At 33.1% G+C, this 19,656-nt stretch overlaps 2 protein-coding genes across 4 annotated transcripts in view; one reads left to right on the plus strand and one right to left on the minus strand.

The window, feature by feature from the left end:
• Positions 1-4,796, plus strand: LOC117115088 (WD repeat-containing protein 82-like). Its single transcript, XM_033258754.1, has 8 exons — positions 1-340; positions 1,358-1,522; positions 1,774-1,873; positions 2,172-2,288; positions 2,797-2,952; positions 3,402-3,471; positions 4,141-4,286; positions 4,414-4,796. The coding sequence occupies exons 1-8, from the start codon at positions 177-179 to the stop codon at positions 4,441-4,443; spliced, it is 948 nt and encodes a 315-aa protein (XP_033114645.1). The 5' UTR covers positions 1-176; the 3' UTR covers positions 4,444-4,796.
• Positions 4,797-12,307: 7,511 nt separating this feature from the next.
• Positions 12,308-19,656, minus strand: part of LOC117115071 (protein phosphatase 1H-like) — a 54,218-nt gene continuing 46,869 nt past the window's right edge. For all 3 annotated transcript variants that reach the window (XM_033258731.1, XM_033258730.1, XM_033258732.1), the window contains exons 6-8: positions 18,678-18,849; positions 18,083-18,234; positions 12,308-13,359 (exon numbers count right to left, since the gene is read on the minus strand). In XM_033258731.1, coding sequence (XP_033114622.1) covers positions 13,170-13,359; positions 18,083-18,234; positions 18,678-18,849 — 514 coding nt within the window. In that variant the 3' untranslated portion in view covers positions 12,308-13,169. The remainder of the gene's footprint in view (positions 13,360-18,082; positions 18,235-18,677; positions 18,850-19,656) is intronic.

Here is a 19,656-nt window from a genome sequence, read left to right on the forward strand (position 1 = left end):
TGTTGTTTATTATCTCCATGATTTTTCCGCGTGGAGTTTGTTGTAGCCTAGGCCTCTACACTTTTTTTCATCTCAGATTCTTTTTATTGCTTGAAATGTGAATTTAAAGTGTTCACAACACACAAAATATTGTCCATAGATCACTATATTCAATCAGCAATAATTAGTTACTAATTATGAAGCTTTCCGATCAAGTAATTCGGAATTTTCGAGTGGCAAAGCTTTTCAAGGACCAGAACACAGCCAAAATCAACAGTGTCGATTTTTCACATAACGGTGAAACTTTAATATCGAGTAGTGATGACGATTCGATTGTAATTTATGACTGTCTAGAAGGAAAGTACGTGTAATATATGCTCTCTTTATTTAGACTAAACATTTATGTCGACACGTAATGTGCTAGGCCGCCTTATTTTAGCCCAGGCCGGTAAAATCCGCATTCGAGACCGGCTTGACGCAGCCATTGCCGATTGCTGGAACATGAATATGGTCGAGGGCCTAGGCTAGCCTAACAATATGAGCTGTTGTAACTGGTCTTTGATGTTGAGGTTTACATGTAATGTCCTAGCTATAAATTTTTATATACAGTCTTGACTGCATGAATTGGTATTTTCCAGTCAGTGAGGACCAGGCATATATAATATATAGGCCTAGTTTTATTTACCTGGTCTGGGAAGATTGGAAAAAAAAGCCAAATTAGGATGAAGGTTGCACCTATAGTATACTATAGGTAGCCTAAACAAGCTCTTTATTGTCCATAATTAAAAAAAATAAATAAATTCTTACATTCAAAATGTGATGAAAATCCTCATGTAAAAGTCATGTAATTGTAATTGCTTTTTCAAAAACAGGTAGGCCTAGTAACAAGTTAAATTCATTCAATTGCGTTGGTCTACTGATTTACATGACAAAAGTTACTCCACAGGTGTTGGAATGCATGGGAAAAAATGGGATTTTCTTTGAGTAAAGTTTTTGCAGCGGTTTATAGTTATTTAAGCTTATTTTTTGTAATAATTTGGGGTTGTCAGACAAAAATGCTGTCGGATACCAATTTAGGTTGCCAAAAATTAATTCAATAGTTATAAAGACAAATTTGTAATTATATTGTGGTCTAAGAGTAATTTTTACCATCCAACACCCCCTCCCCTCTATAAAGTCTCTCTCCTTCACTAAGTGGGCTCTTGGTTCGAACCCCTGTTGGACTTGTTAAATCCATTGTTTGCCAAATTAATTTCTAGGGCACCACTGCTTTGAGATAATTTGTTGAATATGTTGAAATAGCCTACAGTATAAAATATATACAGTAGAACATATAAAAATAAAATGTGACATTTTCATATATATTTTTTATTCTCAGACCGAAGAAAACATTATATAGTAAGAAATATGGAGTGGATCTTATACGCTTTACACATGCGCAAAACACATGCATTTACAGTTCTAATAAGATTGACGATACCATCCGCTATTTGTCTTTGCATGACAACAAATTCATCAGATATTTTCCAGGGCATACAAGAAAGTAAGTAGGACTACTGCACTGGACTAATTTACATGTACAGACATACATATTTTTAAAATATTATTTTACATTGTGCATATCTAGCAGAATGAGGGAGCCATTCTATTGGTGCTTTTTAGTTTAGACAATTCCAAACGTTCCAGTCCCTGAAATTTGTGATACATGGGTTGGTTGGTGAATTGCATTGCAACCACTACTCCATCAAGCCAGTCCCATAAATAATTGTAATATTTTGATTTGTTTATCAACAGAGTTGTGAGTTTATCTATGTCACCAATTGATGATAGTTTTCTCTCAAGCTCATTGGACAAAACTATCAGACTATGGGACTTGAGGTCACCGAATTGTCAGGTAAGAATAGTGGTTCATTGATTGTTGTGTAGAGGCTTCTATTTTTATGTTTCCATCAAGAAGCTGGTATAAAAACTCATGTTTTTGTGGAAAGTTGAGTTGTGCAAAAATTATGTGCATTTTTCGAGGATTTGAACCAAGATCTGCAATTCACAATCGGGCACAATTGTACAATGTGGCAGATCAACAGACAGACAAACATGAAATTGAAGAAATCTCCCATAAATATCAATTAAAACTAAAGTATAAATAATCAAAAAGTTAACAAATAACAAGATTTGATGTGCTTGTGTTACAGGGAATGATGCAGTTACAAGGTCGTCCCGTTGCTGCATTTGATCCTGAAGGGCTCATCTTTGCTTGCGGAATAAATTCAGAAATGATAAAATTGTACGACCTCCGATCATTTGATAAGGTAGGTGAATGAATGTGACAATTAATTTTTTTTTAAATAGAAATTAAAATGTAGCCACATATAGAAGTAGTATTATGTTGTATGTTCTTTACAAAAGGTACAAATGATAAGCCTCCTCTTGTGTGTGACAGTATGCTTAATCAGCGGAGCCTGAGCCACGAGATGAGATTTTTTTTATACCTTGTTCATCGAACTCGTTACCCACCAATAATTATAATTTCGAATAAAAATTAAATTTCATTTTTGGCCAATTAGAGCACCCACCGCCACGAAAAGTGGAAATTTCAGTAAAAAAATGAAAGTTTTTCTTTCTTTTTATTATGCCTGCCATTGCCTAGAATTCCATTTGCTAAATTAGAAAAGAAAATTAAGTTTTATTTTTTTTCCGCCCTCCTCTGACGATCTTTAAAGAAACAAGATATAAAAAAATGTCTCGCATAATCAACACAACATAGATACCGGAAGTTGTCTCGACAAAAGTTAGATACATGACCTTTTTTAAATACAGGGACCTTTTACAACGTTTCGTTTACAACAAGACCGGGATTGTGATTGGACAGGCCTCAAGTTCAGCTCAGATGGTAAAATGATTCTGATCTCTACAAATGGACCTGTGATTCGTCTTATAGACGCCTTCTCCGGGCAAGCCTTACAGTCATACATGGTATTGCAGACACTCTTGAATCGATACATAAAAAATACACTTATACTGAGATTATAAATAAATAAAAATGATGATGATGATGATAATGATATTGATGGTGGTGGTGAGAGTGATGGTGGTGGTGATAAAAGTGGCTATTGTGAAGATGGTGATGATGACTAATGACAATTACAATGATAATGATTATAATAATAGATAATATATTGAATTACATTATATAAATTGGTACAGTGTTATATTTTTGTAAGATTCTGTAGATTATCTTTGTGACCCTGGCCATTTTTTTTTTTTTTAAATATTATCTTTTGCTTTTGGATATTGAATTTAATATAGTAATAATAATCATGTAATATTAGAACACAAAGTAAATCAGATATAATGAGACAGCTTAAATTATTAAAAACACTATGTAATGCTGCAAACTTTTGTTTATTTTTGTTTTATTTTAGGGTCATGTGAATCAAAAAGGAATATTATTGGAAGCATCTTTTAGCCCAGATGCTCAATTTGTTTTGTCAGGTAGGTTCACTTTAATGACACAATTATTAAGTACAAATATTGTAATACAGAAAAGGAAAGTACACCAGAATTGGTTTACCCCTCAGCCCAACCAAGATTTCTGCTCTGCAGCACACCTTTACCAACACTGATAGTGGCAGATTCAAGAGGAGGGGCCCAGGTGGCCTGGGGCCCCCATAGATTGTGTCAAAATTATTAAAAAACCATTAGAAAAACAGAAAATTATATTAAAATTTAAGTCTGAGCGTGCCATTTCCGGCCATTTAAATAAATTTTCTTACCTCACTCCCTTCCTTCTACCCCCCTCTATTTTGAATTTCTGGATCCACCACTGCCTGGGTATGCTCTTGTCTTATAAAATAAAATTTATCTATCACAGTACTATTAAGTTAATACATTTGTACAGTATACGTTTTTATCTCAGTGCTACTAAGCATAAAGGAAAGCACACTTTGTTGTGTTTAGTTTCATGGATCCATTGACCTGGTGATTCTGCAAAGAGCTATAAAAAAAGTACAGGCTTACTGTTCCATTATATGTATCCTACCCATATGTGTTGGCCTGTATCTCACCTAATCGTAGCCACACCCTCTCCCACCAATCAGAGAAGTTGTATGAATTTTAATTGATTGGAATAAATTCTTGAAACACCTGTTTATGTTTACATAGGATCTCAGGATGGTAGAGTACATGTTTGGAATGCTGAAAACGGGACCAAGACAGCAGTGCTAGACTCAAGTCACAATGGGGCACCAGTTCACTGTGTCCAGTTCAACCCGAAGTTTTTAATGTTAGCCACATCATCACAGTCAATGGTAAGAGCATTGTAGGACCCCTAATAGAATAGTGTTGTGTTAGTGGTGGTTGTGGAATGATACAATCAAAAAGCTAGCATAAACGCCCATAATTGTCTCCATAATCTTGATTTTCTTTCCTTTTCAGTCTTTCTGGCTACCAAATATTGATGAGTGAAAATTACTATGCTACCAATCTAATAAGGATTCAAACAATGGAATAATATAAAATATTTGTATGAAAATGTCACTACATGTGGAGTATTTTGTGTATAATAGAGAGGATCTGATACATCTTTACGCAGCCTAGTATTTCCAGAAGGAAGTGAGTGCAGAGACTTAGATCCCAGTCGTTTCACAAAGAATTGATGGCAAAGGATTAGTTTCAAGTATTTTGGCAAGCATAGCTTGTTACTAAGGAAGTGCAGAGGTGTAAATTAAATAGAAAAATGTAGACAGTGTAAGCAGGTTAGGACTACAGTCCTGTATTTAAATTATCCAACAGGTGCTACTGAGCTTTGTAAAATTGGGGAAAAAAAATTAAACTCTCTATCTCCCTGGAAAAAAATACCAATGATATTACAATACCAGATGATTTTATTAGTGATATTAAATACAACATGAACTTTCTTGTTGTAAATGTTAATATCTTATCTGGAACTATTTTTCTGAATTTGTAATTTAAATATTGGATTAGCCTGCTTATGGTTTGTCTTTCTATTTTTTGACTGGCTCAAAATTGAATAATTATTGCTTCGTATGTTGAAAATAAGCACTCTATTCAGCTTTGTAGTACATATCTTCAATTCTCGCCAACAGAAAGAATGAAGTTATAACAGGTTGTAGGAAAAGTGTGGCAGGTACCAAAATAATGATAATGTTATAAGGCTACCTTGTAGTGTATGCTCTCCTCCCCTCCCCACAAGCCATATACAGTATTATGCAAATTAGTTCTTCTGGTACACTAGAAGCCCTCCTACCAGCACGATGTGGATTTAAAAAAGGTCGCAAGACAGGGTCACGATTTCCAATATATATCGCAGCTACAAATTATTTTTGACAGTCAAATAAGAGGCGTTCCTTTCCTTTTTTAGCATGGAAGAATTATCTAATTACTACTGTTATTTATTGTTTCATTACAGTAGCTGAACTACAGATATAATGGAAAAGTGGTGTTTGTAGAGATAAATCAGCACTGTATGTTAAATATGCCCAGAACGGCAAAATGTAGTAAATAATTTTAATCCATAAATTTAGCACATTATAATTTTATTGCGGTTATAGTACATCGATTTGCACATAAATTTGTCCAAAAAAATGTTTTCTACATTTTTGTTATGTTTATTGAACTGTTTTGTAATTGTTTGTGATACTGATAGTTATAATTATTTTTTTATTCTTAGAAGTCATTGTTATATTTAATTTATATATGATACACTGAACTAAAATGATGATGTTTAATATTACCTTGGAAAGTTGAATACCGCCCTCTATAAATAGCACTTTTAAAAGAATTGATACCAACATTGGTTGGCACACTACACTTTCAATACTGGAAAAATCTAATCGAAATGTTTTTTGATGCAGGTTATAATGATCTTAAAAATGTCTAAGCTAGAAAATTTTTAATGATTAATGTTGCTATATACAGTACATTGATAAGTAAAGTATTTGTTGATTCCCCAAAAATACATGATGCCAGTAATTTTGAATAAATATACATGATGCTGGTGAATTATTCACAGGTCCCAAAAATACATGATGCCAGTAATTTTGACTAAATATATATGATGCTAGTTAAATTATTCACAAGTATTAATTGATGCAGATGTGCTAAATATAATGATTTGTCCATATAATTCAAAATTTAATTCTCAGTATGACAATGACGTGAATTTAGTTGTGGTTTCTCCCTTTTATACGTAACCTGTTGCCACCTTTGTATCAAAGGAATTGTACTAATAGTAAGTAGAAATGTAAATAAAAATTTGTATCTTAACAATTTTGTTGAGTGGTCTAAATTATTGATTATTCCAATTTGATTTCATTCTCATTTTAACTAAATATCTCATTACTTAAAATTTAGATTACAACTACAATTTTGAAATGGGACAGGACTTCATGGGGATACTAGGGTTATGTATGGAACTAACTCTTTGTAAATGTTACGATCAGCAAATTTTCACTGGGAACAGATGGCGGTGGTGGGGTGGGGTGTTTGGAGCTTTGCTAGGGAATGCCATTGATCTAATTATGAGGCCCAGGAAGTGGTGTCAGTTCTACAGCCAGAAAAAAACTGGGGGTGGAAAAAAACTTAATGACCAGGGGTGGATCCAGGAATTCAAAATAGAGGGGTCCCAGGGATGGACTTTCACAGATATACAGAACACAAATTATATAATTATTGGATAAATATTTATCTGTACTCTATACTCTCCAAGTTCACACAAGTTTTGAAAACTGCAATATTAATGATGATACTGTATTTAAGAAGAAGCACAAGAACAGAATCCACAATAAACAAAACTGTTATAATTTCATGAATACAAATAAATTTAATGCAGCATGTGAATCCAAGACCGCATTAACAATTAAAAAAGTTTCAAAAAATCACCAACATCCATTAAATAAGATTTGTTTTTGGAAGTCTTGCTTGGTACAGTCATCTTAACCAAATGTTTGTAGAAACGTTTGCAAAATAAATCCTTTGGAACGTTCACTGATTAAATACATGCGACCTGCTCGACGTGACCTAGACCTCTACAGCCCAGCTATTTGTAGAGTGTTTTCCAAGGAGATATTGCAATTTTTTTTACATCACAAAATCAATTAAAGAATTTAAGATATACTATATATTGAAAGAGCAGGTCCCATAAATATTTGGCTTTGATTTGTTCAAACACACTAAGATGTTTTTTGATACTTTTTTAAAACAACTTTATAAATTTAAATAATTCATAAAATAAATTAAATCTATTGATATATATTTTTGAACTGAATTAAAAATAATTATATAAATTATATAAATATCTAAAATACAAAATTGCATGATTCTAAAAATGTATCAATGAAAAACATCAGTATTTAATAAATTCAATATAAATTTAATAAAAGATAATTTTGCTATTAGATCATATTTCCATTATTAACATTAATTTACTTTGTATAAATATTATTAATGGAAACATTAATATTATATATTTATATATATATGTTATTTAATTGATATTAATTGTAGAATTTACTCTATTATAATTATTAAAGCAAAATAACATAAACTAAAATCTAATTATATAATTAACATAATATAACAAATTTATGTTGGTAAATATAACAAATTAGTATGAACACTACAGTAATAACACCACCTATAGTACTCTACATACCATAATCTTGACATGAAATTTCAGTAATTCCTATAAAATATTTTACACACAAATTTACAAAATGTTTTCAATTAACACATATTTCATATAGAAATAATAAATGATTCTATTCTACAAATATCTTAATATAAGAAGCTATGACAATATACAAATCTTAATTGTATGACAAGAATCTACGCTGATTATAAACTGAGTTTAAATGTTTAGTTCGTAATAGTGTTGCACAGTATTTTCTTTGCAAATTTCTTAGTGCTAAATATACAGTTTAATTCTACATTCTTTTGGTTGTGAGTTGGTCCTTATAGTTTCATATAGACATTTCATATTTGCAATTTATTGGAAGTTATTTCCAAATTCTAATTACATTTCTCATTATAACTAAGAAATATTGACTAATAGAATTCCATTAATAAACACAATAAAATATTCATTAGTAGATTCTGGTGGGAATTTCTTATCGTTCAACGGCCACATATATGCTATCTAAACAAAGCACACAGACGATATAGAACTTAAGTCTTTAGGAGCATTGCAAACATGTATTTCTTTGCTTTCCTACTGCAACTTATATTCTTAAACACAAATAAAGATTTAATTTAAAATCTTGATGTATAGACTAACCAATTGAAAACAGTGGGCTCACAAATTTTCATAAGTTTGGTTGTTGGCTTATTTCTGGGTAGAAAATTATGCATGAAACTTCTTGAAAAGCGTGGGTGATGGGCTTGTACTTCGGAGGAGGTTGGGCTTATAACTAGGGTATCTAAATTTTGCCCTACATATAAGTGACTTTAGCTCAGCTGCATTCATAGCGAGGTAGTAATTACAAATTTTAGTGGTGGAAGTGCTACAGTATTTTAATCTTAATATAAAGCCACATGCCTAGTATCAAATTTTCATTGGTCAATCCTTTGTCATTCAAATTTTGTGCTTCAGTACATCACTTAATGCTTGTTGTAAGAATGTGATATTGAACTAAGCTGTTTCCGCAAACAGAATTTGGCCTTGCACATGAAAAAAAATGATAGATAATTCAATAAGGCCACTACTGTATTTTTTTTCGTGGAACCAGCATTTATCTAGTTTTGAAAAACTCGACAGAAAACTGTCATGGAGTATGTAATGGATTATCACATTTTCTAGAAGTTGTATAATATGTATAATACATCTGGAAATAATATAATTTAAAATAATATACTGACCTAATTTTAATTTAACCATGCCTATAATTAAATACAATCTAATACAGTGAGGTGTATTTGGCAAGTTGGATGTTATTTTTTGGAGCACAGTGTCAAGAATTTTAACTTCCCTGCAGTGGCGTAGGTGCGAAAGGGCCCCAGTACAAGATTAACTGCTGGGCCCTTTGCTGTGATAGGGGAATTCCCTAAAGTTTTTTTTCCGAAAATTCTTTGTAAGAGTTGCTTCTTTTACCCCCTACTCCTAAAGCCCTAGGTTAGTAATAAATACTAATGATAATCAGATTTTTAACTATTTTAAGAGGGGCATATTCGGTCTCAGCAGCTGTTCTAAACTAATCAAGAAAATTGGTGGCACATAAAATTTAACATTTTTGCAGTGGCGGATTAGTGAATTCGAAATATAGCGGGCCAAGGAGGGATTTTTACAGGCAGACCACCTCAGCTCCACTATAGTTGGGGCTGAGGTAAAAACATTTATGATTATAGCACCTCTAGATGGCTAGAAATGGCACTCTCAGACTTTATAATGAATATAATTTCCTTTTTACCCCTTTTTTGAATACACCACTTAATTGAAATCAACACAGTACTCAATAATTACTCTTCTTAAAAGCTGAATATTACTAAGGTGCCTGCTGGCCATTTTTTTCTTCACAATTAAGTTGAAAATTATTTTAAATTATTATTTTTAGGTCTATATATGAATGGGCCTCTAATAGCTTTGCACTAGCTGCACCACCCGTAACTATGCCACCGATTCCCGGTTTCCCCGCTAAAATCACCAAAAATGGTTTACTATATTTTAAGCATTCTTCTGAATAATATGTAACAGTGTCTACTGAACGATAAAATCCAACTATATATTATACTATACAATTTAAAAGAGGAATAAAACCCTATTTCAGAAGAATACTGGTATCCAGTGGTCCATTCCCACTGCATGCCAATGCATATTGGGAACAAGTTACTGTATAGTACAGTAAACTCTGTGCCTGATACTCTATGTATTCTAAAAAGAACCACTGGTTTTTGGGAAAATTTTTGTACAGACTGTTTTAACTAGAGGTAGAAAAGAAACTTCCAGGTGTAAACTACAACTGTTCTACCACAGGTACAGTGCTGCTATACACAATATGGATGAGAACAAATGAATTTCCTCTCCCCTTTTGGTTATCGTGAGTTTATAGGAACATAAAATAATAAGATGTGCTATAGGAATAGCAATATTTGGAGGAATTATTTGTGAGCCCTCAAAAATATAGCAATGGAGCTGCATTAACACTTTCTACAAACATTGTAACCAACAACTAATTCTTTTAAAGCACAAAGAATGATTAATTATGCACATGGAGCACTGAAAAAAATGATTTAAGATACTACTAATCATTTTTATTTTAATGAGGCGATGACATTTTCATTCCTAAAACACATAGAATACTTGACTAACAACTTGTATTGAATACAGTATAGCTAAAATTCTTTGGAAATTCTACAAACTTAGTTGGCATTAAAATACCAACAAAACACCTGTCTTTTTTTATTCTTATCAACCATACATAACATTAAAAAACACCCTACGCATTCATCAGAAAATATTCGCTGTAATGCATTTTTCTAGATTGTTCAGTTTAATATATTAGTACATAACATTCATGCAAATATATAGAAAATTGCACACGTTAGATCCATTTTATAAAAAACAAACATGCAACATATAAAACACTTTATATTCACCAACAATTTTCTTTTCAATTTATATTACATAACTATACAATCTATGAAAACAATTTCGAACTGTGAACCTATTCCACAGCAAAAATGATGTAGTTTCTTATATTGCAAAACCAATGTTTCATTAATATATATAACATTTTAATTTGTTTTCTTCGATAATTTTGAGAAAATGCAAGGCCCCTAAACTTTGGCGTTGAACTCTAACATTAAAAAAATAATAAAATAGTGAAAGTGATAAGAAACAGTATATTACATTCTAATCCTAAACAACTCCTTGGCTATGAATATTTTTTATTACTTGAATGACAGCTTTTTCCTCATAAAATACATGTTTAATGCAACCGACCTTGGTCCCCTTTTGGAAAGTCAAAAAAAAAAAATAAGAAAAAAAAAAGAATTATGTGTTGTCTCAATTGGCCCCCACCTCCTTCTGGACACCTCCAGATCCGCCCCTCAGCAGCACAATCATAAGTCAAAATATAGAGAATCTAGGGTTCATTTTACTCCTGCAAAACTCCTTTAATCATATTTTTTGTATAGGAAACTGTAGGAAAATAGTTATGTGGCCATTATATAATAAAATCAATAAGAAATCATAGATTCACTCCTTGCATAAAATACTGCAGTATGACAAAAACTATTTTTGAAAAATAAATTAAATTTTGTTTCCAAATCATGTTCCAAGGCTGTCAAATTTCAATGCTATTATGTTTGAAGACTGAATGAAATTATGTCATTTATTTGGAATTGCAATTGATATTAATGTATACCCTTCGCAATCTCTCGCCATTCCAAAATTAAATAAAAACCATACTACATTTCCAAACCCCAACCAGCAAATTTAGTTATACTAAAAACTTTTGGATGGCTTATGAATATAATAACTTCATAAAATAATGGATAAAAAACAGGTGCGGAGTATAAAGCATAAAAATGATGTTAATTTGATCTGGTATTATCGGATCAGCAATTTGAATTTTGAACTTGATTTTGAATTATGATAACCTGTGTCAGGGCTAAAGATGATGTTCATGAAAGACATGTATGTTTATGTACACTGAAACAGTGAAGGTTATAATATTTACAGATTTTATATACATTAAAATGGGCTCACATTTAAGTAATATCACATGACAACATGGGACTCTGTATTTCAGTTAGAGTATACTAAAGTAGGATACACTAAATCAGGGTACTGTGGGTGTTTCAAACTAATTTTGTTCCCATATTGGAGTAAATTTAACTGTGTTTGTAGAGGTACCAAGTTCATTGACCTTTCTGGGGTGTCAATCAAACTAAACAACTGACCAACCAATCAGAACAGGGCCATGAATATTCATGTGTCTAACAAACACATGTGTTGTCCCATCAATGCACATGTTTGCATATTATGTTTTAACACCTTAGCAACAATTTTCAAGGGGGCGGCCTTATCAGAAATTCCATTATGAAATGCTGATGTAAATCACATTATTTGAAGGACATAGCACAGGCAGACATGAAGCCCTTCGATTAAAATGCGATACATTAAAAAACAATTTTTTTTTTTTTTACAACATAATTTAAACTGTTCCAATAAAGCGGTTCGGTGCAGCGAGAACGGTTTGGTTTCCCAACCTCGAGGTCGGGGGTTTCAATCCCTCGCTGTGAATTTCGCTTGTGTCCTTGCGCAAGACACTTTATCTGCATTGCTTCTGTTCACCCAGGAGTAAATGGGTACCTGGTGGGGTTGCCTGCTCCTGCGCTGATTACCAGCATCAACACTTAGCATGTGGACTCAATGACCAGGGAAAAGAACTGCACTTTACAACCGCAAGGAAGAGGCGCATTATAAATGCCCATACCAGTACCAGAACCAGCATAAGTCCTGTTCATACTGAAATTATAGGGTCAAACCAAGCACGTACCTGTTCAGTTTGACAAAAGATATTTATTTATATATTTATTTATTTATTTCATTTTCTTTCAGTAGGGTAGCCCTTTCAGTAATACCACTGCTCATCCGGGGGGCCCTGTGACACATTAAAACTTGTACAATCAAAACAACTTTACTCCTCTAACTAAAAGCATATTCTTTTTTTATTTTTTAACAATATCCAGTATTCTCCTCAGTCTAACTACCTAAGATGTAAGTGAGTTTAACCAGGGAGTTGCTATAGTGGTTTACAGAGCGATTGTTGCCCCAGGAAGAATAACTAGGCTGTTTTCAGGAGCACGAAAGCCTATTGCGAACAAATCTTTGCAAGTGCATGCTAATGCTGGTCACAACTTTTCATAAAATATATCCACGATTAGACTGGCCACGCATGGGCAAAATCTACCTTAAAACCTACACTGCATATTGCATATGCAAGTGTGAACAGCAATACAATTTGGTCAAACTAGGTTTACCCTTGATCTTGGTCAAAGTTAATGCCATGTGAACACAGTTTAAGACAGTATGGACCAAACCATGCCAAACAATCATTAAATGACTTTCTTTTCCATGGTTTCAGCTACTCTCTTAAACTTTTTGTTGGACCCTATTAGTTAAACAAAAACAAAAAATTGATCAAACAAAAAACTCCAGATAAGATAACCACTTAAATGTTGACCGCATCGTGTGATTCAGTGAGACTGTTCTGCGGTGATAACACACTGTGTCTGTACAGTGGTATAACCATCGCTGTGATGTCATCTCCCGAGGCCAGGGCGTTGGACTTGGTCCGCCACCCGTTTTCTCGCAGAATACCTCTTGAAGCCATGACTAGGTCCTGGGCTGCAGACGTGTACCTAAAATGACAAAAGTGAATTCTGGTTGAGTTTGTGACATAATGCAGGTAAATTTACTTTGATTAGCCAGGAAGTGTGTATTTTTGTAACAAGAAAGAGTTTTTTTAATCAAGAGTTTTGTTAACAAAAACAAAGGGAAAATTAACCTCAGTAAAGCCATGCAGGAATTCTCTTTACTCAAGAGATATAAGTACCTACTCAACCTCAATCTCACTCACAGTTCGAAAAGTCTTTTCTAAGTCACATTAAATAAAACTCTCTTTCTTTTTGTAATTACCAATACCCATTTTTCCCCTCACAAACTTGGTATTTGGGGGAAACTCTTGAAGATAGAAATAAAAGGGTCCACTCAAGGGATGTTTATCTGACATTTTTATCTTTTCTTTCACTTTTATTTAAAAAACACTGGCATAAAAATGTCTTAAATAGGTCTGCAGAATCAAATTGATGGATTATTAGAACCTCAGAAAAGCCTCGAAAACATATATTAAATGTCAAATTAACAGCTGCAGCTCTGTGATCAAAAACAGACTGGGATTGAGATCCATATTTGCAGTTACACAAAAATGGAAAAAAAATCATGAAAAATGAAAAGAATATATTATTATAAATGTATAGACAGCAAATGTAAACTCACGATAAAATATACGAAGACTCCCACAACAAAAAGTGAAGGGGGGTGGGGGTGGATGGCAATTTTACTCTAAATTTTTTTCTCATAATACGACGGTCACATGTTACAAATGTTTTTACTGTACATTTTATCTGTTCAACATCCAGATGTCCTTATCAGAAAAACAAAGTTGTGTAAAGTTTGCAGGATAGACGCCACCCATTCGTGACTAAGTACGGCATCTGTTCGATTAAGCCATTATCTCCCGCGCTAGAACGCAACCAATTAAATGTAAACAATATGGTTGTATATATATTACATTATTTTGAATGTCTGGATTTAAGCAATACTCAGACAAGTCAAAAATACATAAGTTTATATTAATTAAAATCAAATTAGTTTAAATTAATTGGGTGTATGAGCCATATGGTGATGTTCAAGAACAGGAGAATTCAATTAAAACACTAATTTCTTGTCTATCCTTGTTAAAGCAGCAACCATTAATCCTGAGAAAATTAATTGTGCTCGTCCAAATGTTTCCCCTTAATTTTCGATCTGCATTGGCAATTAAATTCTAATATTTTCCTTGCTAATTAGCAGATGTATAAAACTGTTCCGATATTCATCATACATTCGTATGTACAGACGTATGTACTATGTCACGTAGGTATGTACTTTTGTTTGTTCTTTCTTTCGTTCATTTATTTATTTTATCTTGGTTTGGAAGCTCGTTCCAGGCCTTAGTTGAACGGTACACAAATGTTCTCTTGCTTTGAAAAAGCTTCCATTTTCTTTACAGAGAATTAGGAAAATTTGGTATTTTAAGTTTTCTACATTTTTTCACACAGACATTATATTTTTAACTTGTAAAATCATGTTTCAAGTAGTGCAAATACTGTCTCTTATACACATCTAGATGTGTATAATAACTTTAAATTCGGCGATCATTCTTTAGGTCAAAATGTATAGATGGTTACGAGTCGCATACAGCACATGGCGGAAGTGGACTGTGTCAGGATGTTTACTTTCGAACATAAATGGCTTACATTAAATTATCGCAATATTTTCATCTGTTCTGTTTGTGATTCACACTGAATTATTTTCAGGCTTCCCTTCATGATATTGTAGAATGTCTTTCATATTGCAGTTAAGTATACAGTATTGTGATTAGTGAATGAAGTGGTTGTAGATTGAGCTCTCAGTCTGGTAGGAGTACCTGGCACGTATACGACGTCTATGTGCAGGACTAAGTACACCGCCTACGGAGAGAAGGTTGACTATGTCCCCATTTTCGAACTTATACATTTAAAATGAGTTGCATAACTCTCCCAAAGAATACATTGGATTTGATAGGTCTGATTTGCTAATAAAGTCTGTGAGATTTAAGTCGGGCACACACTAAGTTGTATATATCCGCTGCCTGTGAGTGCTAACAACGCGATGCGATGCCGTCTGCTGATTACCGGTGGCAGTCTGAGTGGATCGTTTTTAAAAACCATCTGATGCATGCGCGTTGTAGTGTTGCATTCACCATAGAATCACGTCGGCCAACGACTTTCGGGCACAGTGAGTGGCCGGATTTTTATAACCATTTTTCAGGTGTATTTACATTGTACAGGAGAGTTGAAATGAAGATTAATAACAGGTGTGCAATTTTATCCCATCCAACTGATGAGACATGCACCCAGCAGGTGTAGAAATGCACGACCCTGCGGGTAGGCTACGGTCATCCGACCAATATGATGATTAGTCACTAAAGCTTAATAGTAAATACTGTTAATGAACTTTGGTCTAAATGGTCAGTGTGTGTATGGGTGAAAACATTGCTACACACAGTGCATATCGTTTTAAGTGACATGCCTAAATATGGTCACGATGACATCACATCATGACCATATATAGGCACATCATGACTATATATGGGCATACAACAGTTTTTTGTCAAAGAAAATTTGATAATTTAGACAGATCTTAACACAAGCATACAGTATGAGTACTAAGATGACAACAACTTAAGTCACATTTCGATTTAAAATCATGTGATCAAGATTCTTTTCCTACTTTTAAGGTATTGTCAATGGCTGAGTGTTGTCTCTCTTTTCAGTCAATATCTTATCATATCACCATCGTTGTCGCTGCGGTTCATTACATATATCTTGCCAGATTAACCATACTGACCACTGATCGAACATTAAATCGCTGCAGCGTAATGGTCATCAGTCAATTAGGGTCAGGTATTTGCATTACAATTTGATTGATTCTTTCAACAAACACACCCACAAGCAAAGTACCTCAAAGGTAGAAGTGGCTTTGGTGAGCTTTAAAGGGACACTATATTGGCAATGATTTATTTGAAGTGCAAATATCTGTTTATGGCTTTTCTAGTGATAATAAAATAGTACTAATTGCGTAAAAAGATATTTGGGTTGGGCTGATGGGGAACCATGGTAAGAAAAGAGGAGAGCCATACCTAGTAGTGAATTTGGAAAACATTTTTTCTTTTCTAATTTAAAATTAAAGGTAAAGGTAGAAGAATAACCCATAAAGGCACCGTTGTGCTGAATTGGGGCGGTTCACGACTACTTTAGCAACCATAGAGAGGTGCCTAGTAGTTTCATGTTCACATCATTCCACAATAAAATGAACCATATAATTGGGGTAATCCCCTACTCTTCCAAAAAATGTGGTCACACAAGCCAGATATGTACCCTGGACTTCCCTTTTAAGTCCTACCCGAGAAGGCTGGATGATAAGCCACTCAAACCAGTGCCAATGTTAAGGCAGTAGTTTGCGATGCACCCTTGCCACTTAGATATTCTTCTCACTAATAACTTCATGGTGTAACATTTACAATCACATACACACACATATATATACATCAAGTGCATTACAATGCTTCTTAATCTGCTAGGCATAGTATCCAAATACGAATTACCCCCTCTAGGTGAGCAAGGATTTTTAGTTGTTAATGCTATGCTACCTGGAACACAAGTCCTGTGAGTTTTAAGTTAGGGTCTGTGTGTACATAATGAGGTGAGTCACTAACCACAGGTATTTATTCCAGTGATTGTGGTTATTACTCAGATGGGATATTTGTAACAAGAATACTAATGCGGTCTAATGTGACTCAATTTGAACATTTACACTGTAAAGAGGTGTACAGTAGTAGTACAGTATTTGAAAAACAAAATATTAATATTCTATATCAGAAATGTTATTATGTATATAATATTTAATATATATGTATGTATGTATATATATACATACATATATGTTAACGGCTACCTTGATTTATATTTCAGTGTATGCTATTATTTGTTTCTAGCCGTACTTATTGTGTAATGGAGTGTATCTGGTGGTATTTGAATCTGTTTAACCATGAAGCCTCCGTGGTCTAATGGCTATGACGCTCGCCTTGACAGCGAGAGGTCGCAGGTTCGAGTCCCGCCAGAGGAATTTTTATTACACAATTTCTTTATTCATTTATTTACAGGACTACATTTGTTGCGAGCTATGCTACACGATTTATTATTATGTCCTTTATTCGAACACTGTATTTACCTTTCTTTGATAATTTATGTATATAATTTAACAGTGTTAACGGCTACCTTGATTTATATTTCAGTGTATGCTATATATATATAATGCATTAAATATTACAGTTGTTATAAACAATCACAGAAGACTTGATATATCCCATATAAGCTCACTTTCCTGATTTAACTTAACTAAGTTTCCTGAGTTTGGAATTTGTCTCCTGTTTGAAAAAAATCATGCCATGATTTCTCCAAGGTTCTCTCAATTAGAAAGAAAAATGGCTTCCCAAAATACATATTATGTTTTTTTTCAATAAGACTAAAAACAGTATCTGAAATTCTGAAATTTAATCAGGTTTATTTAATTTGTTAGTATTCTGTACAATAAAGCAGAGATATGAATAAAAGGCTTAAAAGGAGTGAGGGTGTATATCCTTAAAAGATTCATTGGAAAGTTTGAACAAACTTTGTTGAGTCTGAGAAAAAGTTTAATCAAATAAAAATAGGAATACAGATATATTCTACATAAAGCGATAATAAACTAAAATTTGCAGTTAAAAAATGTATTGCTTACCTGTTATGGTCATTCCTTGAAAATGATTCCAAAGATTTTGAAACTATTCTCCCAGCATCCTCTATGGTTAATACATCCCACAATCCATCAGATGCTAAGATAAGTACATCGTTCTCTGTGTGGTCATGTTCTCCAAGATCATAAATATTGACCTGAATGAAAAAGAACATTTACAATTTTTTATTGTTAGCTTTTGTAATCTTCAAGATGTATTGTCCCCTGAAAATAAAAAAAATCCTTAAAAAAATAATTTTGGATCTACAGCAACTTGCTTATGTTGCAGTACTCGAGCATAGAAATTACTGAATTTAAAAAATGTATAACCTGATTTTTATACTGGATAATGATAATAATAATAAATACACAGTGACTTCACTTTTCGCTGTAAAATTATGGTTAAACAATTTTTAAATACACTAATTTCTATGTTGAAGTTGATAATTTTTATTTTCAAAATGTCAAAGTTCATTTTAAAAATTATTTTTATGATTGAATTTGGTATTTTTCATGGGACAATACATCTTTAACAATTTTTACTATATTGATGATAAATAAAAGTAAATGCCAAGACATATTAACCAATATTTAGTATTACCTGAGGCATTGAAGATAGAAATGGCTTGACCATAATATCTGTACCGTGTACTTTCAGATCGTGATCACCGAGCCCGCGGGATACCCCAATCGTGGCTAGCACACGCGCCTTCTTCCCGTCTCCATATACTAAGGGAAATTTAAGATCATCCTCTTCAATTGTTTTGTAGGCCCTGCAAATAGAAAGGCAAATATTAATTATGAATTTACCATCCTGAAATATATGTTATTTTCCCTTAAGATCTAGTAATAAAAATGAACCAATTATTAATGTTTGAAAATAATTATAATTCTCATTACACTCTCATTTTTCCAATTACACAGTGGAAGTAAATTGTACATTTATTGCTCTCAAAATCATCATAAACAAGCATTGGCTGATATTTCACTATCGAAATATAATATGTATCATATACATACATACGTTGTGTCTGGTGGGAATTGAACATACTCTTTAGGATCAATGTAAGTGTCATACCACAAGACCTAATTTGAATTTTATTTATATATATAATGTATGCATGCTGACTCAGATAAAGACCACAGTCAGTGTCTTCTTTTCTTCGGAAAAGAGTAGGGGATTGTCTCCCGGTGTACTGCCCAATTCACTACCAGAAGGATCCCACTGGAAATAAGTTTTCTTCTACACTTTCGTGGGTTATCGTTGGTGTTTACGCTGAATAAATCCATCCATCTATTAACATTGGATGGAAGACACTAAATAGGAGGGGATAGTTACTCTTTTATGATGATAAACAACATATGAAAAATATTGATTAAAGTTTAAAAGTGAAAACAATAGAAAGCTACTGTCTTTCGCAAGCACAGGAGAATCAGAAACAAAAGCGATCAAGTTAAATTAAGAAATTAAAGAGAAACACGGGACAGTTTTAATCACACTAAAAACAACCTATTCTAACAAAGCATGTCACGATATTTACAAAACAACATTTTCATACATACATGTTAAACTGATTAAA

Source organism: Anneissia japonica, unplaced genomic scaffold (assembly GCF_011630105.1).
Source record: "Anneissia japonica isolate Jap-2015-1 unplaced genomic scaffold, ASM1163010v1 scaffold24_len2511860_cov200, whole genome shotgun sequence".
Taxonomy (NCBI): Eukaryota; Metazoa; Echinodermata; class Crinoidea; order Comatulida; family Comatulidae; genus Anneissia; species Anneissia japonica.